We start from the raw sequence: 23,960 nt of genomic DNA on the forward strand, positions 1-23,960 counted from the left end.
GAAATATCCATATCCTGGCAACCCACAAGTACTGGCTAAATACCAATGAATAGATCAACTTTTTAGGTCAAAGTCAAAGTTCTCCCAAGTCAATGTCTCATTAGGCTCGCACAGTTAATGCATATCAGTTTCATAGCCAACAGAACACCAGGGCCTTATGGGGTCAGCATCACAGGTGACCACCTTTGACTGCCCTAACCTGATAGATCAGGTACCCATTTTACAGCTGGGTAAACTGGAAGTGGCCTTTTAGTGTGAGATTTATTGAACCAAAACCCCATACCCTGCAGGATTTTAGTTGAACACCTGAACCACTCAGTTGCTGCACCTCACAGTTTTTGGCTACTGCCTCCAAAATAGCCCATTAAATAACTACTGGAATTAAAACGACTGATTATTATGTCTTTGAATGCATAAATTGGGTAAGTCTTAGTCTCCCTGATATAAAGATGCATGGGGAAACTAGCACAGAGAGGGTGTATGAATTGTGTGAATTGTCACAAAATGGATCATTGGAAAAGTGGGGGATAGAATCCAGCTTTATTGTTCTTTATTTCAGCTAGACTTCACTAGACTTCACCAAAACAGTGTGGTCGTATTGTGAAAAATTACTCTATAAAAATGGGTAAGTTCCATCTATGTTGTTAGGATATAGATATTCAGGCCTGTCTGTAAAGGCCTGTACTCTAAGAATTTAGATGTATTCTTATCACTTGGCTAGTTCTAGAGATATAAAAGAAAGAATCAAAATCACTGTCTGCCGGTGTAAGGGTCTTCTCTTACTGTGACAGTCTGAGGCCCTGTGCTTAGGCTAAGGCCTTTGGCTAAGCAGCAGAGGCAGCCATAAACTGGGAAGCGACCAGTCACCTCCTCACATTCCAAACTAGTCACATTGAAAGAAGGTGCTATTGGGCTGTTAGGAATACAATCCTGTCCTGATAATGCCTATCACCTCCAGAGAAAGGGATTGCCTAGAAAATGTAAAAGGAAACTTAGTTTGATAGCATCCTGTCTGGCAAGAACTCACTTATCAATAGCTGATATGTGAAATCCTCACTTCTGTATTGTTTTGTGATTATAGTTCCCACTTTGCTATTGTTTGTCTGTATAATCTCTGTCTGGTTCTGTGATTGTTCCTGTCTGCTGTATAATTAATTTTGCTGGGGGTAAACTAATTAAGGTGGTGGGATATAATTGGTTACATAATCATGTTACAATATGTTAGGATTGGTTAGTTAAATTTCAGGAAAATGATTGGTTAAGGTATAGCTAAGCCGAACTCAAGTTTTGATATATAGTCTGCAGTCAATCAGGAAGTGAGTGGGTGTGGGTGTGGGTGTGGGTGGAGGATGGGAACAGGGAATGGGGGGTAAGGAAATTGCAATCATGTTTTGCTAAAGCGGGAAATGGGAACAGGGAATGGAAGTGGGGAAATTGGAATCATGTTTGGCTAAGGGCAGGAATGGGAACAGGGACACAGGTGTAAGGCTCTGTGGTGTCAGAGCTGGGAAGGAGGATACTAAGGAAGGAAACTGGAATCATGCTTGCTGGAAGTTCACCCCAATAAACATCGAATTGTTTGCACCTTTGGACTTTGGGTATTGTTGCTCTCTGTTCATGCGAGAAGGACCAGGGAAGTAAGTGGGTGAAGGAATAAGCCCCCTAACATCTGTTCTCTTAATGATTCCATATCAGCTAGCACCGGTGAAAATAGCATCATTACCTTTTCTTTGTCTTCAGGCACTAGCAGGGGCAGACAACTCCCTAAGCCCTGGTCTACACTAGGACTTTAGGTCGAATTTAGCAGCATTAAATCGATGTAAACCTGCACCCGTCCACACGATGAAGCCCTTTATTTCGACTTAAAGGGCTCTTAAAATCGATTTCCTTACTCCACCCCTGACAAGTGGATTAGCGCTTAAATCGGCCTTGCCGGGTCGAATTTGGGGTACTGTGGACACAATTCGACGGTATTGGCCTCCGGGAGCTATCCCAGAGTGCTCCATTTTGACCGCTCTGGACAGCACTCTCAACTCAGATGCACTGGCCAGGTAGACAGGAAAAGAACCGCGAACTTTTGAATCTCATTTCCTGTTTGGCCAGCGTGGCAAGCTGCAGGTGACCATGCAGAGCTCATCAGCAGAGGTGACCATGATGGAGTCTCAGAATCGCAAAAGAGCTCCAGCATGGACCGAACGGGAGGTACGGGATCTGATCGCTGTATGGGGAGAGGAATCCGTGCTATCAGAACTCCGTTCCAGTTTTCGAAATGCCAAAACCTTTGTCAAGATCTCCCAGGGCATGAAGGACAGAGGCCATAACAGGGACCCAAAGCAGTGCCGCGTGAAACTGAAGGAGCTGAGGCAAGCCTACCAGAAAACCAGAGAGGCGAACGGCCGCTCCGGGTCAGAGCCCCAAACATGCCGCTTCAGTAGATTTGCCCACTCCAAATTGATTCCCAACTGACCGGTAGCTGTCTGGCGTTGCAAGCTTCCACAGGGCTATCGCCACTCGCTTCTCAACTGTGAGGGCTGCTCTCATCTTGGTATTCATGCGCTTCAGGGCAGGGGAAAGCAAGTCACAAAGTTCCATGAAAGTGCCCTTACGCATGCGAAAGTTTCGCAGCCACTGGGAATCGTCCCAGACCTGCAACACTATGCGGTCCCACCAGTCTGTGCTTGTTTCCCGAGCCCAGAATCGGCGTTCCACAGCATGAACCTGCCCCATTAGCACCATGATGCATGCATTGGCAGGGCCCATGCTTTCAGAGAAATCTGTGTCCATGTCCTGATCACTCACGTGACCGCGCTGACGTCGCCTCCTCGCCCGGTAGCGCTTTGCCAGGTTCTGGTGCTGCATATACTGCTGGATAATGCGTGTGGTGTTTAATGTGCTCCTAATTGCCAAAGTGAGCTGAGCGGACTCCATGCTTGCCTTGGTATGGCGTCCGCACAGAAAAAAGGCGCGGAATGATTGTCTGCCGTTGCTCTGACGGAGGGAGGGGCGACTGACGACACGGCTTACAGGGTTGGCTTCAGGAGGCTAAAATCCACAAAGGGGGTGGCTTTACATCAAGGAGTAGTTCAGGCAGGACTTCACGGAGGGTTCCAATAAGAAATGGTGCACCTAAGTTATTGTTCTTATTGGAACAAGGAGGTTAGCCTGGCCTCTGATTGATACATGGCTAGATCTACCTCGCAGCACCTTCTCTGTGAGTGACTGCAGTGTGACCTAGAGGAATGAGTCCCCTAGACAGGGGAGGAGGCAAATGAGTACAAAACAAATCTGGTCTATTTCTTGTTTTGATCCACTCCATCTATCTTTTACATCTTTGGCTGGCAGCAGACGGTGCAGAAGGACTGCAAGCCATCCACATCTCATGGCTGCTCGGCAGAAGATGGCACAGTACGACTGCTAGCCATCCTCATCTCTTGCCTGCCTGGCAGAAGATGGCACAGTACGATTGCTAGCCATCGTCATCTCTTGCCTGCCCGGCAGAAGATGGTACAATACGATTGCTAGCCATCGTCATCTCTTGCCTGCCCGGCAGAAGATGGTACAATACGACTGCTAGCAATCCGTATTGCCTGCCTGCTCACCATTAGACGGTTCAATACGACTGACTGCAGGACTAAAGAGAATGACCTGGTCAAGTCACCAAAAATTTAGTCCCTGCGCCCATGTCTGCCCAGGCGCTCCCAGCCGACGTGGCCAGGAGCACCTCGGACATGACGAGGACGGCTACCAGTCATACTGCACCGTCTGCTGCCAGAAGGCAATGGGTTGCTGCTACTGTGTAGCAATGCCGTACCGCGTCTGCCAGCACCCAGGAGACATACGGTGACGGTTACCTGAGCGGGCTCCATGCTTGCGGTGGTATGGCGTCCGCACAGGTAACTCAGGAAAAAAGGCGCAAAACGATTGTCTGCCCTTGCCTTCACAGAGGGAGGGAGGGAACGGGGGCCGGACAATATGTACCCAGAACCACCCGCGACAATGTTTTAGCCCAATCAGAGTGCTCCATTGGGCTGCTCTGGACAGCACTCTCAACTCAGATGCACGATTGTTTGCCGTTGCTCTGACGCAGGGAGGGGCGACTGAGGACACGGCTTACAGGGTTGACTTCACGGAGGGTTCCAATAAGAAATGGTGCACCTAAGTTATTGTTCTTATTGGAACAAGGAGGTTAGCCTGGCCTCTGATTGATACATGGCTAGATCTACCTCGCTGCACCTTCTCTGTGCGTGACTGCAGTGTGACCTAGAGGAATGAGTCCCCTAGACAGGGGAGAAGGCAAATGAGTACAAAACAAATCTGGTCTATTTCTTGTTTTGATCCACTCCATCTATCTTTTACATCTTTGGCTAGCAGCTGACGGTGCAGAAGGACTGCATGCCATCCACATCTCATGGCTGCTCGGCAGAAGACGGTGCAATAGGACTGCTAGCAATCCATATTGCCTGCCTGCTCACCATAAGACGGTTCAATAGGACTGACTGCCGGACTAAAAAAAATGACCTGGTCAAGTCACTAAAAATTTAGTCCCTGCGCCCATGTCTGCCCAGGCGCTCCTGATCGACCTCACACAGGCGACCAGGAACACCTCGGACATGACGAGGACGGCTACCAGTCGTACTGTACTGTCTGCTGCCACAAGGCAATGGGTTGCTGCTACTGTGTAGCAATGCCGTACCGCGTCTGCCAGCACCCAGGAGACATACGGTGACGGTTACCTGAGCGGGCTCCATGCTTGCGGTGGTATGGCTTCCGCACAGGTAACTCAGGAAAAAAGGCGCGAAACAATTGTCTGCCCTTGCCTTCACGGAGGGAGGGAGGGAACGGGGGCCGGACAATATGTACCCAGAACCACCCGCGACAATGTTTTAGCCCAATCAGAGTGCTCCATTGTGACTGCTCTGGACAGCACTCTCAACTCAGATGCACGATTGTTTGCCGTTGCTCTGACGCAGGGAGGGGCGACTGAGGACACGGCTTACAGGGTTGACTTCACGGAGGGTTCCAATAAGAAATGGTGCACCTAAGTTATTGTTCTTATTGGAACAAGGAGGTTAGCCTGGCCTCTGATTGATACATGGCTAGATCTACCTCGCTGCACCTTCTCTGTGAGTGACTGCAGTGTGACCTAGAGGAATGATTCCCCTAGACAGGGGAGGAGGCAAATGAGTACAAAACAAATCTGGTCTATTTCTTGTTTTGATCCACTCCATCTATCTTTTACATCTTTGGCTGGCAGCAGACGGTGCAGAAGGACATACTGCCTGCCTGCTCACCATAAGACGGTTCAATAGGACTGACTGCCGGACTAAAGAGAATGACCTGGTCAAGTCACTAAAAATTTAGTCCCTGCGCCCATGTCTGCCCAGGCGCTCCTGATCGACCTCACACAGGCGACCAGGAGTACCTCGGACATGACGAGGACGGCTACCAGTCGTATTGTACCGTCTGCTGCCACAAGGCAATGGGTTGCTGCTACTGTGTAGCAATGCCGTGCCGCGTCTGCCAGCACCCAGGAGACATACGGTGACGGTTACCTGAGCGGGCTCCATGCTTGCGGTGGTATGGCGTCCGCACAGGTAACTCAGGAAAAAAGGCGCGAAACAATTGTCTGCCCTTGCTTTCACGGAGGGAGGGAGGGAAGGGGGGGACTGACGATATGTACCCAGAACCACCCACGACAATGTTTCAGCCCCATCAGGCATTGGGATCTCAACCCAGAATTCCAATGGGCAGCGGAGACTGCGGGAACTGTGGGATAGCTACCCACAGTGCAACGCTCCGGAAGTCGACTCTAGCCTCGGTACTGTGGAAGCACTCCGCCGAGTTAATGCACTTAATGCACTTCTGTGGGGACACACACACTCGAATATATAAAACCGATTTCTAAAAAACCGACTTCTATAAATTCGACCTTATTCCGTAGTGTAGACATACCCTAAGTAAACACACAGGCCCACCATTGCCAATAATGTATCAATTCTAAGGGAGTAGCCCTGTGTGTTTGTGGGTGTGTGTGGGGGAAGAAAAGGGCGAGACTTTTGGACATTGCTGGTTTCATGGAGAAGCATGAGGGAGAGAGAGAAAAGAAGGCAGTTTCCCCACTTATTTCAGAAATAAATTTGACCAACTAATTATATGTGTTTTAACAGAGTTCACTTTAAGTCCAGCAGGTTTATTCTTTACCCAGAACTGGGTTATGCTACAAGGGGCTAGTCCAATTCCCACCAAAGTCAATGGAAAAATGCCAGGGGTTCCACTGGATCTAATCCAGTTTCCACTGGAATCTTCATATAACTTCAGTGGGCATTGGATCAGGTCCTTCACAAAGGACACATTCTGTATCTCAAAAATAATAGTCTGCAATTTTGGTCTAGTGTCTAAAACTATATTCAAAGAAAGAGTTTAAATCCCATGAAATTTTCCTTCCTAAATATTGTATTTCCTAGTTCTTTACAGTAATCCATTATATTTTATTTATATATATTTTATGTATCATCTTTTTTACTTTCAGCATTCTTTTTTTCTTTGCAGTCTCAGCAGATAGATCAAGGACTGAATGACCAACCGAGACTGGACTACAGTATCATTTCAGTGGTGACGCCTGTCTGTCAGGATTGAGGCAGAGCAGTGTGAAAGTGGTTTGCAATGATACTAGATAAGTAGAGGACAAAAAAGAACTAGATAAGATCATGGCGGATACATCCATTATTGGCCATTAGCCAAGATGGTCAGGGACGCAACCCCAGGCTCTGGGTGTTCCTAAGCCTCTGACTAGCAGAAGCCGGGACTGGACAACAGCGGATTGATCACTCAATAAATTGCTCTGTTCTGTTAGCTCCTTCTGAAGCCGCTGGCACTGGCCATTATCAGAAGTCAGGACACTGGGATGGACTATTGATCTGACCCAGTCTGGCCGTTCTTATGTTCTCTATCTTCAGTTTTTTCAGTTTGCCAACTGTGATTATTCTCTTTCCACAATGTATGAAATTCGCCATTGATTACACTTCATTTAAGATTTTAAAACCCTGACTGGGACTTTTAAATGATGTTTGAAAGCCATAAAGCCAGGTAAGGGACATCTCAGAAGCCACTCCAAAGTGATCAATGGACCAGCTGAACTATCAAAACAACTGAAGTCAGAGCATGTTCACTTGAGTGAAAAAGCCATCGTCTCATTGAAAAAAAAATATAATCCCATTTTGTCACCTGATATAGCAGTATGGAGCATGGGCACTGATGTTGCAGTCTTTCACAGTGGATTATGCTTATCCTTCGCCCCTTGTATGTTATTCATTTTGAAGGTTTCGTTTGCTCTGTTAATGCAGTGCAATGAAATTAAATGATACGTTAAAAAACCACTGTACTGTATGCTTACATTTTCTGATCTGTATATTATTTGCAATCTCTCTCTCCCTCATGCATATACGTTTTGCTAAAACTAAACTGCAAATCTGGAACAGATTTCTGCAACCTTAGTCATGTGATAAAGAGACAAAAGGGTTCTGTGCAAATCCATCTCTTCAAAAAAGGTTGCAATGGTAAGAGGAAAGGTACATACTTAGTCTTACTTCACACTGCTTTCCAATAATAATTAATTATATGGTCACAAATCCATAGCTATAGACAATACGTCAAGTGTCTGTAATCAGATACCAAACTGATGAGCATGGAATAGATGTTGCCCTTAAATCAAAAGCTGCCCTTGTCATCTGTTGTCCAATGGTGCCTCGATATAAGGTGATGGGCACATAAAAAATGCTCATGACAGGCAGTGGCCAGCTAAACCATGCAAACACAGAACACTGATGATAGAACTCAGGCACCAGAAGCACATTGCCCTTCTACCACTTGAACTAAAAGTTTAAATTACAGTTTAAAGTAGCAGTAGTAATTTTCATATTTTAATTTCTATGTATGAGCCGTCAGTAGGGGGCAACACAAACTGTTTCACCCAAGTTTATCTCTGATGTTCTTATAGCTGAGCACAGTGGTACACAGAATAGTAGTCAATGAGGGAGAATTATAACCACTGAAGACTGACCTCTGCCATGTGACCAGGGTGTATCCTTTTGATCCTTGTCACATGACTTGGGATCAGAAAATAAAAATTAATTTCTAATTAATTGATTTGTGTCACAATCTTATCTCAAGAACCAGTGGGGAACTCATCCATGTCACTGTCACAGCATCACTTTTCAAACTACCTCTGCACTTTAATTCAAAGGTGAGTATGGGTGTCCTAGGCAGGAATAGCATGACTGCTTGGGGGAATATATTCTCTTTTCAGTGTATGTACATACCTCTCAGCAGCTGCGTAGAAACACACATGTCTTCACTGAGTGGAGGCTATGCTATAATCCTCTGAGTGAATAGGTGAATATTTGACCTATAAACTAAAGCTAGGTAACCAATTAGACAGTAAGGGGCCATAAATTGTTCAATTTCATGGGCCCAGCTCTCACTAATGTCAACTCTCACCAGAATGAGGTTTTATATAAACTGATCACTGCAGGTCTGGGTATCCCTCCGTGAACCTGATCTTTCAGCTGAATATTCACATGTCCCAAAGCCGGCTTCTTGCCTTGGCTGCTTTTGGTCTAAGTCAGGGGGTTGCAAGCTTTTCTCTTCCACATCCCCCAAATTAGCCACTTTTTCTCAGCTGGTTCACTCAAGTTCAAACTGGTGACATCTGCACAGAGAATATGGGAGGAAGGAAGGGAGCTGGACTTAGGTGCTGGGACGAAAGAAAATGCGCTGTAAGTGCTTGTAATTTCTTGCTGCGAGGAATTGTCAGTCTTTGTTATTTTCATAGGTCCAAGTCTGCCCTTATTTACACCAGTGCAATACTATTAAATAGTTTTAATAGTTACTCTTGGGTTACACTGGTATAACCAAAAGGAGAATCTGGCCCATTGTTTTAGCTCCAGCATCCACTGTAGATAACTTAAACAAAGGGGTCTTGAAAATAGAATCAAGGGAAAATTTGTGCAATTTCAGTTCAAGACTGATTTCCAGTCAGCCAGCAAATTTCAATCCATAAGGCTAACACCACATAGGAAATCAAGTCGAACAAATTAAGATGGAAAAAAATATTGATACAAAAAACTCCCCTGTTGAATCATGATTTCTTCAGGTGGTTTTGATAAATATTTGTTCCACCCAGAAGAAATAAGCTGACATGGGGGAAAAAGTGCCTATCACCACCTCAAAAACCAACAAACTGTACCATGCCAGCCTTTGCATTCTTTCATTTTTGCCTTAGCAGGACTTTATGTAAGGGCTGGAAAACAGGCTGTTTCTGGATTCCTGAACTGGCCAGGCCTGAATGAAAATTGCTACTACGGCCATGTGGTGAACAGAAGATCCCTTTGGTAAAGGATTTCTACATTTGGCTTCATTCCAAACCAGAAAAAAAAAAAAAAAAAAAGAGAAGATTTCAAAATTCTCTGTGAAGGAAAATTCCAAATCATTTTTCACTTCAGGCCATTCAAAATGTTTCATTTTGACAGAACTGAAATGTTTTGTTTTGATTTCAAGTTTTTACAATGTTATGTTATATATATATTGCATTGTAATATATAATACAAATAGTAAAGTAATTCTAAATGAAAAGTCATTTCAAAATGAAAAATTGAAATGTTTCTTTCCCATAATGTTGAAATGGGATGTTTCAACATTGTCGGAGCTTATTTTAAATTTTTTAAAATTAAATTTGGCAAAATGGACCCAATTTCACAAAGCATTTCGATTTTGACTGAACCACACGTTTCAACGGAATATGGTTTCATCAGAGTTTTCCAAGTTAGCGCTAGTTGCTTCATTTTGATCACATAATACATAACCATATTGGTAATATCTTGATATTGGATCATGATGTGATAACATTTGCCTACAAGAGCCTTTGTCCTGGGGTTCCATTCCCCAAGAGCAGGGGCAGGTTCAGGTTCAGGATTCTACAAATTGTGTAGTTAGAAAACAAATTACTTGGGTTAGTCCAGCCCTAATTTCACTATTTCTAGTTCTGATCCTGCTTGAAAGGATGTGGAAAGATGCATGAAAAAGCAGATATATATGTATAAAATAAAGGCTGTCTTTGGGCCTCAGAAATAGAATCTAATTAACTTTTGGTTAAAGTTGGTTCTTAACAATAGGAGTTTCCCTGTTGTCAGATAACCTTTAAGAGTCTGTATATAGACAGAAAATGTTCTGAGCAAAAGCTTTAAAGATAATATTACAGGAAACAATCTGGCACTGGCCAAGGAATGGGATCTTGTACAGTTGGATCTTTTCCTTCTCTCATTTCTACCACTCTAATTGGTTTCCATAATTTTTTCTTACAATCAATAACTCCAGCCGTACAAGTTTGCCAAACAGACTATATAAACAGTGAAAAGCTGATGGGGGATTTGTAGATTCAGACTTCCAAGTGTGACACACTATCTGTGATGGCCAAAATGGCTTTGGTTATTGGACTCTTGGACTAAGGAACTTTCCAAGTTGTTGCTAATGATACCACAGAGAGTAGCTAAATGGCATTACGTAGTTCAGTTTCCTTGATCCCTTTCTCATGACCACTACCCAATTTATTAATGGTCCAGAAAAAAAGAGAGGATTTGATTACATGAACAATGTACTGTTCTGTGTGTTTTGGATTCCATTGATGGCACACATATGCTGCTCCATTTGCCATCTGCAACTCAGATAGATTAGAAGAACTGTAGATCATTCAACTCAGCAGTCTATTGGCCTGAGTGGTCTCTACTTTATACCTTGTGCTAAATGTAGAATTTTACACCTCCTCTGTCTTCACTTAGCACAAGTGTAAATGACAATTCAGGATGCAAGACAACAGATAATGTTGCACTATCCCTTTACATGGTCATAATGGTTCAAAGTAGCCTTAGTGTAAATGAGAATCAGGCCTGATGCTTCTAAATACAATTGGCTGCTTTAAATTGTCATAACTGCATTAAGGTTAAGGAAGGACAAAGATTTGCACCACGGGAAGATCTGACCCAGTTGCTTGAGTTCTTAAGTTTCATGAAGGCCTCTTTATATCACTCTAGCAATGTAAAGTGGGTGTGAAGTAGAGCTGGTTGGAAAATGATAATTTTTTAGGGAGTGTTTTAGTGAAAAATTTATCTTTAATTTCAACTATTCCTAGAGCATCTCATAATTTTGTGGGGCCTGACTAATTTTTGAATGCTTGAGGCTGGCAATCTGGTATACTTTATCAATATTATGAATTATGGATATAAGATATCTGGGGTGAGGCCTTTGACATACGGGCAAAATTTGTCACTGGGAATCTTGTTTGACTTTATGGATTAATCATCTAGGTTTAATTAAGCATTGTTAAAGGAAATGTACTGTGTGTAACTTCTGCATAACAGAAAGTTATGATAAAATATATTGAATTTAACATGACAAATGGTCTCTTATCTGCTACATGTGATTGACACTATCAGTTTGGTGCCAAATTGCTTGTTAGAGCAATTACATAAGGAAACAGTGTGCAATGTCATAAATAAATGGATACATGCCAATAAAATAAGTTTATTTCAGTATTTAACCTTCCCATATCTAACTTTGGAAACTGGTGTATAAAAAGTTGAAGGGTTTGTTTCATTTAGCCCAGCAGATCTTGAATCTCCTCTGCCATCAAAATGAGGTTCACTTTGAGTACATTTACTACTTTCTTCTTATACAACAGGAATGTTGCACAGGGTTGGGGTGTGACCATGCACACGCAGAACTACTGCTAATTTCATTAGAAGTTTTAGAAATTTTACTTTCAGCAGAGATTTCACTCCATAAGGAAATGAACCCATCTATGCATTAATCTCTAGAATTTTAATGGAAATAGGAGAGAATTTTTAACCCAGACTTAAATGCATGTTTTATTGTCTACAGAGTAGCCGATCCTCATTTACAATACCTAAGTGTAAATCAGAAGTGAGTCCATGAAATTCGAGGGGGTTACAACAGTGGTGTATGATCACAGAAGTGAGGGGAGAATCTGACCCATAGAATCATGAAATGTAAGAATCTGGATATATGACTGGAAAGCAAAACTGTATTTAAATTCATCCTAGTTTGTTGAGGAATTAATTCTAAGAAGTTACTGAGCCAGGTTCAGCCCTTACTCATGAGAAATTCTTATGGAAGTCAGTGGGAGTCAACATCTGAGGAAAGACTTCAAAAATTGTCTCTAAGACAATAATTATGTCTTGAAATGACATAATGTAAAAATTATTAAATCTTACAACAATATATATTGGCTCTGACTTTGACTAAATAATTCAGGGAAGTTTGAATAATATTTAGCCTCTGAATCATTGTAATAATTATGCGTGCACTTAGAACAGAATAACGAAAGCATTTAGCATTATTGTTTTCTGCACTAAATAAGACTGTGTCAGCCCTTCCATTATTTATTTCTGTATTCAGGGGTATATAACTCAATTGTTAACATTTTCTTTGGACTGAAACAAAGAAGTGCTACTAATATACTAGTTTCAGGGTTTGTTTATGTTGTGTCTGTCTCAACTTGAAAATCAATCTCTGATGTGAACTCCTAAATTATGTCCTCTTTAACTATGCAATCACTTCCAGCAAAGCATAGTCAGTCTGAATTTTGGTTCAGTTTGACTATTCAATATGGGGAAGGAATTAAGGAGAATTCCCCTGCCCTCTGTGATCCACACGGGGAAGGGGTTAAGGAGACATAAAAGCTCACCAGAAATGCACTTGGAGAAGCACAGAGATGCTACCAAGATCCCTCGGGGCACGCATCACCCTAAAGGGAGTGGAGAGCGGTGGTTATGTATCTCTGCACTGTTCTCAGCACAGGACTGTGCTGACCAGGCATGACCTAACTCTTTATGAATACACATATAATGTAATGTTATTGCTCTGGTCAATATTCAAAATAAAAACATTAGGAGAAAAATCAACTCTCTTTTAAGGAATGAAATATTCCATCCAAAGGGTTCACCTCCTATCCAAGAGTTTGTCAGCTTGTCTCCCACATCCTGGACATTCCACTATGTTAAATACACTTTTTTTGTAGGTTTTAAATACTCTCACAGTTCAGGGCAACTGCACATATATTCCCTTTCCATGGTCCAGCAAGGACAACCACTCTATGCTCTCAGCTGGTCAGCTGTCACCTCCCTTGGACAGAGACCTACATCTCTCTCCCTCCTGACCAGAGTTTTTCCAGGCTGCACAGTTCCCTGATTACACTGTGATATTCGCAGCAAGTCAAACTATCCAAAAAGGCCAGTGTCTATGCTTTGCTTTCTCTTTGAAGGCTATGAATGGCTCTGATTGCCTGCACTAACAAGTCAACACACAGCAAGTATATTTATACTTAACGTGAAAGTGTTATCGAGAAAACATATTAAAAACAATGAAATAACCTACATGCCTGTTAACAAGTTTACCAGAGCTCACCCCCCAACTCCATCAAAGGCTCTGACAGGAGTCAGTCCTTCAAACCCCACCTTCTTCTGTGGTTACAAATTCATAGCAGCCTTAGCTTAGAACCAGAACAACCATGAATACTTCAGTTTTTCCTTTAGACAGCTTGGCCCTTTGATCTTGGCCTCAGGTGATCAGCAGACAAAGGCTCAGGGTGGAGCTTCAAAAGGCTGGATTTCTGCATAACTGAGGGTGGGGAATTTGCATTCACCTCCAGCTAGATATTTATAAGGAAATACCCGTCACATCTACTGTCCCAAAAGACCCTTCTTGTTTGCCATATTGTTCAATATAGTCCTTTGACTATCCAGGCCCACAATAATACATAACCTTTCCATTTGATACAATGGACTCCAAATATACTTGAACTTAATTCAGCAAGGTTTTTCAAGGATATTGCTGGAAATTGCCAAATCTGTCACAAATACTATGAGCCAAATGTTGCTCTTCTCACATAGGCAAAGCATCCTGCCCAGGCTAATAGGAATTTGCATCAGAAATGGTAACAGACTTACCCATACGATTATTTCAGCATATTTGAATAATCTTCCAATAGATTACAGGTTAGGATCCAGTCCAGCAAAGCACTTAAGTATGTGCATAAATTTAAGCACATGCCTAAGCCTATTCTTAGACAACAAAGAACTTTTAGAACATGTTTTATCAAGGCAAGCACTTACATTGTTATGCTTCCAATGTTAATTTCAGATTGTGATTGCTGCTCTGCTCAGAGTCTTCCTAGCTCCAATTTTTGCTAATGATGTAAGTATAATGATCAACTCTTATCAAAATGTTTCTTTTGGGCTGTATGAGTTTTCACATCTGAAAAATAAATTTCTGAAAAGGAATCTAAGATTTCCTTAGTGCATTAAACTGACATAGCGCAAGATTGTGTTTGTGTGCTAAAGAAAATATTTGCAGTTTCCACAGTATGCATCCGATGAAGTGAGCTGTAGCTCACGAAAGCTTATGCTCAAATAAACTGGTTAGTCTCTAAGGTGCCACAAGTACTCCTTTTCTTTTTGCGAATACAGACTAACACGGCTGTTACTCTGAAACCTGTCAGAAAATATTTAGTTTGTTTACTTACTGAGGGGGAACACTCAATTATTGGCAGTTTAGGAAACATCAAATTATATTTTGATACTAGTATAAATATTATGAAATCATTGTGTGGCATGGTGGGATAATGATAGCATTGAGGATTTGATCACAGAAACACAGTACAATGATATCAACTAATGTCTGTTTGCAGATTAATAATGGCGAGAGCTGGATGGCAAATGCATTTTGTTTTTCATGAAATTTGTTAGATTGCTATTGTAGGCAAGCTTATCATATCATCCCCTCCATAAATTTATCATGATCACTCTTGAAATGAGTTAGGTTTTTTGTCCCCACTACTAGTCTGGGAAGACCGTTTCAGAACTTCACTCCTCTGATGGTTAGAAACCTTTTTCTAATTTCAAGCCTAAATTTGTTGATGGCCAATTTATTTCTATTTGTTCTTGTGTCAACATTGGCCCTTAACTTAAATAACTCCTCTCCCTTCCTGGTATTTATCCCTCTAATGTATTTATAGCATAATCATATTCCCCTCAGCCTTTGTTTGGTTAGACTAAACAAGCCAAGCTCCATAAGTCTCCGCTTGTAAGGTAGGTTCTCCATTCCTCTGATCATGCTTGTAGCCCTTCTCTGCACCTGTTCCAGTTTGAATTAATCTTTCTTAAACATGGGAGACCAAAACTACACACAGTACTCCAGATGAGGTCTCACCAGTGACTTGTATAATGGTAATTCCTTATCTCTACTGGAAATACCTCACCTGATGCAGCCCAGGATTGCATTGGCCTTTTTCACAGCTACATTAGAATCATAGAATCATAGAATCATAGAATATCAGGGTTGGAAGGGACCTCAGGAGGTCATCTAGTCCAACCCCCTGCTCAAAGCAGGACCAATCCCCAATTAAATCATCCCAGCCAGGGCTTTGTCAAGCCTGACCTTAAAAACTTCTAAGGAAGGAGATTCCACCACCTCCCTAGGTAACGCATTCCAGTGTTTCACCACCCTCCTAGTGAAAAAGTTTTTCCTAATATCCAACCGAAATCTCCCCAACTGCAACTTGAGACCATTACTCCTTGTCCTGTCATCTTCTACCACTGAGAATAGTCTAGAACCATCCTCTTCGGAACCACCTCTCAGGTAGTTGAAAGCAGCTATCAAATCCCCCCTCATTCTTCTCTTCCGCAGACTAAACAATCCCAGTTCCCTCAGCCTCTCCTCATAAGTCATGTGTTCCAGACCCCTAATCATTTTTGTTGCCCTTCGCTGGACTCTCTCCAATTTATCCACATCCTTCTTGTAGTGTGGGGCCCAAAACTGGACACAGTACTCCAGATGAGGCCTCACCAATGTCTAATAGAGGGGAACGATCACGTCCCTCGATCTGCTCGCTATGCCCCTACTTATACATCCCAAAATGCCATTGGCCTTCTTGGCAACAAGGGCACACTGCTGACTCATATCCAGCTTCTCGTCCACTGTAACCCCTAGGTCCTTTTCCGCAGAACTGCTGCCTAGCCATTCAGTCCCTAGTCTGTAGCTGTGCATTGGGTTCTTCCGTCCTAAGTGCAGGACCCTGCATTTATCCTTATTGAACCTCATCAGGTTTCTTTTGGCCCAATCCTCCAATTTGTCCAGGTCCCTCTGTATCCTATCTCTGCCCTCCAACGTATCTACCACTCCTCCCAGTTTAGTATCATCCGCAAATTTGCTAAGAGTGCAATCCACACCATCCTCCAGATCATTTATGAAGATATTGAACAAAACCGGCCCCAGGACCAACCCCTGGGGCACTCCACTTGACACCGGCTGCCAACTAGACATGGAGCCATTGATCACTACCCGTTGAGCCCGACAATCTAGCCAACTTTCTACCCACCGTATAGTACATTCATCCAGCCCATACTTCTTTAACTTGCTGACAAGAATACTGTGGGAGACTGTGTGAAAAGCTTTGCTAAAGTCAAGAAACAATACATCCACTGCTTTCCCTTCATCCACAGAATCAGTAATCTCATCATAGAAGGCGATTAGATTAGTCAGGCATGACCTTCCCTTGGTGAATCCATGCTGACTGTTCCTGATCACTTTACTCTCGTCTAAGTGCTTCAGGATTGATTCCTTGAGGACCCGCTCCATGATTTTTCTGGGGACTGAGGTGAGGCTGACCGGCCTGTAGTTCCCAGGATCCTCCTTCTTCCCTTTTTTAAAGATTGGCACTACATTAGCCTTTTTCCAGTCATCTGGGACTTCCCCCGTTCGCCACGAGTTTTCAAAGATAATGGCCAATGGCTCTGCAATCACATCCGCCAATTCCTTTAGCACTCTCGGATGCAACTCATCCGGCCCCATGGACTTGTGCACGTCCAGCTTTTCTAAATAGTCCCTAACCACCTCTTTCTCCACAGAGGGCTGGCCATCTACTCCCCATGTGCGATGCCCAGCGCAGCAGTCTGGGAGCTGTCCTTGTTAGTGAAGACAGAGGCAAAAAAAGCATTGAGCACATTAGCTTTTTCCACATTCTCTGTCACTAGGTTGCCTCCCTCATTCAGTAAGGGGCCCACACTTTCCTTGGCTTTCTTCTTGTTGCCAACATACCTGAAGAAACCTTTCTTGTTACTCTTGACATCTCTTGCTAGCTGCAGCTCCAGGTGCGATTTGGCCCTCCTGATTTCATTCCTACATGCCCGAGCAATATTTTTATACTCTTCCCTGGTCATATGTCCAACCTTCCACTTCTTGTAAGCTTCTTTTTTATGTTTAAGATCCGCTAGGATTTCACCATTAAGCCAAGCTGGTCGCCTGGCTTAATTACATTGGTAGTTCAGTCACCCTGTGATTGATCATACACCCAGGTCTTTCTTTTCCTCTGTTACTTCCAACGGATATGTCCCCAGCTTATAGCAAACATTTTTGTAGTTAGTCCCTAAATGCATGACTTTGCTCTATTAAATTTCATCCCATTTCTATTACTCCAATTTTCAAGGTCACCCAAATCTTCTTGCATGATATTCTGGTCCTCCTCCATATTGGCAATACCTCCCAGCTTTGTGTCATCTGCACATTTTATTAGCACACTCCCGCTTTTTATGCCAAGGTCATTCATTAAAATATTAAATAAGATTGATCCCAAGACTGGTCCTTGAGGAACTCCACTAGTAACCTCCCTCCTGCCTGACAGTTCACCTTTCAGCATGACCTACTGTAGTCTCCCCTTTAACCAGTTTCTTACCCACCATTTGATTCTTCTTTTAATCCCCATCTTCTCCAATTTAACTAATAATTTCCCATGTGGAACTGTATCAATCAAATGCTATACTGAAGTCCAAGCAGATTAGATCTACTGCATTTCCTTAACTAGAAAATTGGGTATCTTCTCAAAGAAAGAGATAAGGTTGGTCTAGTATGATCTACCTTTTCCAATACCATGCTGTATTTTATCCCAATTACTATTTAACTCTATGTCCTTAACTGCTTTCTCTTTCAAAATTTGTTCTCACACCTGGCATACAATTGAAGACAAACTAATGGGCCTGTAGTTTCCCAGATCACTTTTCCCCTCCCCATTCATACTGTATTTGCAATTCTGCAATCATAGGGTATGACCCCTGTGTTTCCAAATTAGCTCTGAGTTACTACAGATAATTCTTTCCCAAGTATTTGACTGGTGGGTCTTGCTCATAAGCTCAGGGTCTAACTGATTGCCATATCTGGGGTTGTGGAAGAATTTTTCTTCAGGTCAGATTGGCAGAGACCCTGGCGGGGGAGGGAGGTGCCTTCCTCTGCAACATGAGGCACGGGTCACTTGCTGGTTTGAACTAGAGTAAATGGTAAATTCTTTGTAACTTGAAGTCTTTAAATCAAGATTTGAGGACTTCAGTAACTAGAGGTTATGGGTCTATTACTGGAGTGGGTGGGTGAGGTTCTGTGGCTTGTGATCTGCAGGAGGTCAGACTAGAGGATCATGATGGCCCCTTCTGGTCTTACAGTCTATGAGTCCATGAGTCTAAGAACCTTTATGCTTTGGCTCAGATAGTTTTAGAAGCGTCCCAGCCACTTCCCAAAGTCTCTCTGTTATAGCCCTTTAATGTGATTTTAAGGCCAATGATTTTCCATAGCATTGGTTATGGAAATGGATTTATAGAACTGAGCTTTAGAAATCTAAACACATAAATGATTGTCTTTAAAAAAAAACAAAAACAGAATGTGAATGAAAACAATCAGGGAAACAATGGCGGAAACTCCCACCAGACTGTGAGCATCAACAACGATAAGCACGTGGCCAACATTGACTCAAACAACGGCTGGAACTCATGGAACTCCGTCTGGGACTACGGCAATGTAAATGGCAAACATGCATTTTTGGAGACTCCTTGAGCCAATAGCTCTGTGCATTCTGCTCCAGTGGATTGGGGCATGAGTCACTAGTAAGTAACTGCACTGAAAACAATGGAGTTACGCCGTGTAAATAAGACTCCGATGAGCCTGATTTGCCTCTCACCACCTGTGTTACACTGATGTCATAGGAACTATTTTTGATTTATGCCTGTATAAGGGAGAGAAGAAACAGCCTTGAAAAAAGAATTATTTTAGTTTACATTAAAATTCAAAACTGGTAGAGTAGTTCTCACTGAAGCCAAGGAAAGTATGAGCAAGACCAGTTAGGTGCAAACTTTCAAACATACACTTCACTTGCAATCTAAATCTGAATCCAGATCTTCCATGGCAAAAGGATCAAGCATATGAGGAAAAGATTTTCAAAAATGCCTGGGACTGCCAATGGAACTTTTACTCCTAAATCCTTCTGGGGCTTTGAAAATGTCCTGGTTAACCTTTTTACTACTTCTGGTACACTATATGCTGCATCAGCATTATCAGCTGAGCATCCATTCACATGCCTGAAACAGCAGAGCGTACCAATCATATAGCAGCACTGAAATGCTCATTTGCTTCATCCATGATAAAAATGCCCCCGTCATCATGATACTATCCCTTAACAAATAAAATTCAGAAACACCATTTGCTTGCACTATAGCAAGTCTCTACACTACACATTTCTCAATACTGCTTCGTCTATTTTTTGAGCCCCAAGTTCCATTGCTTATTTCATTTGTGACCAAAGAGTGGAGCTGCTTTGAAACAAAATGCCACTCTCTCTGTAATTTTATTTTGCAGGGTTTCATTGCAACGAGGATACTTTCAAAGAAAGCCTGCATCATTGCTAAAATTAACGAAAAAGTTATGCCTGATGTTGTAGAGCTTCCCCAGCTGATTAAAGAAAAGAAGGTAAGAAGGAGGGGAAAGGTGGGGATGATTGGTGGGGGTGGGGCTAGGGAGTTTGCTTGTGAAAATGCATCATCTTAAAATGGTAGAAAGAGGCAAAGGCTGCTGTAGCAAAAGGCACGTTTCTCGCCATGCATGGTTTACTTCAAGCCTTTATTCTGGAGCCTTATAGTCTCATTCTTTGTTGCCTTGCACCTTCTGCCGTCATTTACAACAGAACAAAGCAAGTGTAAAATGCTACTAAATGGATCTGGTAGTGTTTTATACTCATTTTGCACCTCTTAGCAATCCACTGGTGAAAGTGACTGCCCAGGGTATGGGTTAATGGTGAACTGGAACCCTAGTTTGCATGAGTAGTGATGAAAGAAAAAGGTTTTTAGATGGCAGTGGAAATATTGGCAGCATTTCACTGTTCCAGTGACTCTTTCCAGGGCACTTTTGGGGTCTTCAGCCCCTAGCCCTTCTTGGTTTCTCCACTTGTGCCCTACGGGAGAGCTGAGCAATGGAGTTGACTCTCAGCTTGCTCCTGATATCTTAGGCTGTACCCACATTGTCACAAGCTGTGCACTCTTAGGAATGTCACAAAAAGGATCATGATTTTATTAAATGCTGTTATTCTGGGTTTGCTTATTGAATATTTAGAAGGCCGGCTCTCGAGGGCCTCCCCCAGTGGAACTGCGATTCACCGTCTCAGAAACCAGAGTCAGTGACTTGGCCCTGTATGGGAAGTCTGTTGAAGCTATGTGCAGAGGAATTCCAACCTATGTTGCTCGCGAAGCTCATGAGTACAGATTTAACTAACATTTCATGCCGCAAAACCACCCAGTGTATTTACAATATGAAACATGGCAAGTGTGTCACTTTTCTAAGTGGAAATGAGCCAGAAGCAACCTGGGGTGTTTCAGGAAGGCATCAGGATCTGAACCCAGCTCTGGATCTGAATTTTGCAGGCAATCTCTATAAGGGGCTGAACCCAAAGTCCAGATCCCACCACGCCTGGATTTTATGGGGTTCAAAATACAGAAAAGAATTTTGCAGCTCAGGCTCTCATCTAAAATTTTAAATGAATACTCACACATCCTTCTTTCCACTCCCCAAAGTGATGGAGAAATGCAAGGATTTCTTTATTCCCTTACCATCCTTGCAATCTCCTTACAGAGCAGGTTTAGAGGCTGTTAGAGCTGCATGTAACTTGTCCACTCTCCACTCTATTCCCTCATCTTGTAATATATCGCCCAAATCAATTTTGTCTGCTCTCAAGCATTGCAACTGCCTTCCAATTAATTGGACTCTTAAATGAGGTTTGATAGCCTCGAAATCTTTCTCTATAAAACAGAATGCCAAAAATCTGAGGAAGAATGTATTTGAGAGCACTAAATGCCTCATTCCACTTCAGTGGGGAGCAGGGTCATTTTGATTAAGGATAAAGGACGTTTTCATAGAAATTTAAAGTATTTAAGCTCTGTAAAAATAATATGAAATCGTGTAATGTTAGGATATTGCTTATTTCATAGCACTTGTGTGGCCAAATTATTGTGATAAACTTCCTTTATTGTTTGAAACAATGGTGGGGGGAAAATGGAGCTGTCTGTGGAAATTGCTAACGCATTCATTTTTCCACCACTGGCTTTTCCTTCTTTGTGCTGAATATTGCTCCAATAAATGATAAAGACTGATTCATGTTTGAAGTTTGGAGAAATAAGAAAAATCATCACATTAAAGTAAAAAACTACTTTTCCCCTGATAAACAAAGACGAAAACAACACAGCTGCACCGAAACAAATTGCTTAAAGAAATTGTTTGCTTAAATCTGAGTTTTTATTAGGTGGCATAATTGCCTTTGTTTTCTCTTCTGCAAATCACGGCCTAATTGTAGATGGGAAAGAAATTGGTCTTTTTATTTTGATGAAGCTAGGTCATGCTAGCTTAGGTCAAGTATGTAAATAGGACTGAGGATAAAGGCTTATATGCCATTTAAATTCATTTCAGCCCTTTTTAATAATTTAAGTCAGACTTAAGAGATGTGTGGAACTCGTGCTGGCTCTCTCCACAAGGGTGAACTTCACCTGGATTTGTGAGGACCTAGATGGTTCAGAGGACAATCTTATGGCAGAAGTATCTCCTTTTTGATTTTCAGCAAAGTGTGTTGAGATGCCATGGTATTGCTCTGAAAACCTCATAGTCTCCCTATTCAGTAGTGGATTTTTTGGTGGGGTTTTTGGGTTTTTTTTTTACTATTTATTGGAATACTCAGTAGTTGTCAGTTTTTTTATAACGTAGAAACCCAGCTTTTTTAAAGTGTGACTTTAAGACTGGTACTAAACGAATAATGATTCTTTTTCAGAGTTACTGGGCCCTATTACCCACTTTGTTACTCCCATTTTGCACTGGTGTGATTGCACTGATTTCAGGGCAGCCATATTGAACTAAAATTGAACCAACCCAATGTTGAATCTGGCCCATTATTTCCTTTTGAGTTGAATCTTTGCTACTTATAGTTAGCAAGATTTTAAAGATGACTGTAATCAGTACTGAAAAATAAAATGAAAAAAAATAGAAGAAGCGTCAGGACATGGAGGGATAAACCATTCTCTGTTGATTGCTGACATCACAGTCACACAGATATGCCAATACGGGTAATGTAAATATCTAAGATAGAAGAATAGATATCCAAGTAGTAATGTCCAAGTGGTCCTGAAACTGAGCCAAAGTCCATGGAAATAATGTTTTCATCAACTTCAATGAACTTTGGATCATGCTTCAGTATATTAAAATTCTGTATGCATCAAAGGAGTATTTTTTCTGATTATAGTAACTCATTTTCATACAAAAGAATTAACTGTAGGGCACGTAGAATTTTAATGCTCTTACTCACAAATTAATAATCCACTCATTCCCACATCATTGCGGGTTTTTATTAGATGGCATAGGTCTTGTATGGTTTGGATTGAATGGGAAATGGTTTGGAGTATTCTTTGCAGGAGAATTATTCAGGATGGTAATGAATGGCTGACTGTAATAACATCCTTAGCCATCACCGGATATTAATTTTTGTTTTTCTTTTTCCCTTAGGAGACAACTTTTTCTTTTATTCTGGACAATGTTTCAAGACTAATGTAATGGACATGATGACACTTAACTATTGCGGTGAAACTGCATCTTTCAGATAAAATCGCTGCTGATAGAATCTGCCTAGCAATGCCCTCATTGATTAGAAAAATAATATTTTTGTTGCTGTTCTTTTCATGATCGTGTTATCAGATATGTGTTTTCCTCTCCTCCATATGTTTTCTGTGTAGAAGAAATCTAGGCTGTTACAATATCTGTCAATAAAGGAATTAGTCAGTTATGCCATGTTTCTAATAATTTCTGTCTTCTGTCATGGACACTGGCTCAGGATGTGATCTGAGAGGTTAAACAGGTTTGGACCTGGTTAGTATTTGGATGGGAGACCATAATGAAAGAGAACCTTGGGGCTGCATGCAAGGAGGCTAATGATTTAGAGCAGAGATGGGCAAACTACGGCCCGCGGGACCGTCCTGCCTGGCCCTTGAGCTCCCGGCTGGGGAGGCGAGCTCCCGGCCCCTCCCCTGCTGTTCCTCCTCCCCCATAGCCTCAGCTTACCGTGCCACCAGCGTTCTGGGTGGCGGGGCTGCAAGCGGCGTGGTTGGCTCCGGCTGGGCGGCAGGGCTTCCAGTCCTGGTGCTCTGAGCAGCATGGTATGGGGGCGGGGAGCGGGGGGTGGAGGGGTTGGATAGGGGGTGGGGTCCCGGGAGGAAGCGGTCAGGGGACAAGGAGCAGGGGAGGGGTTGGATGGGTCGGGGGTTTTGAGGGGAGCAATAAGGGGGCGGGAAATGGGAGGGGGCAGATAGGGGGCGGGGGCCAGGCTGTTTGGGGAGGCACAGCCTTCCCTACCTGGGCCTCCATCCAGTTTCAGAACCCCGATGTGGTCCTCAGGCCAAAAAGTTTGCCCACCCCTGATTTAGAAGATTGCAGTCTCCCATGTCAGTCATGAACCAGTTTCCCTGTGTGATGTTAAGGAACACTCTGGTGCTTTCCATTAATTGAAACTGAGATCCTGAACATGCGGGCCCTGAAGAAATCAATGA

The 23,960-nt window shown here is 42.6% G+C and overlaps 1 protein-coding gene across 1 annotated transcript; it reads left to right on the top strand.

Moving 5' to 3' along the window:
• The first annotated feature begins 157 nt into the window (after positions 1-157).
• LOC141978063 (gastrokine-1-like) lies at positions 158-23,021 on the top strand. Its single transcript, XM_074939907.1, has 6 exons — positions 158-211; positions 14,212-14,265; positions 18,772-18,909; positions 19,744-19,854; positions 20,494-20,634; positions 22,923-23,021. Exons 1-6 carry the CDS (start codon positions 158-160, stop codon positions 23,019-23,021), a joined length of 597 nt encoding a protein of 198 aa, XP_074796008.1.
• Positions 23,022-23,960: the final 939 nt, after the last annotated feature.

This window comes from Natator depressus, chromosome 26 (assembly GCF_965152275.1).
Source record: "Natator depressus isolate rNatDep1 chromosome 26, rNatDep2.hap1, whole genome shotgun sequence".
In the NCBI taxonomy this organism is placed as follows: Eukaryota; Metazoa; Chordata; order Testudines; family Cheloniidae; genus Natator; species Natator depressus.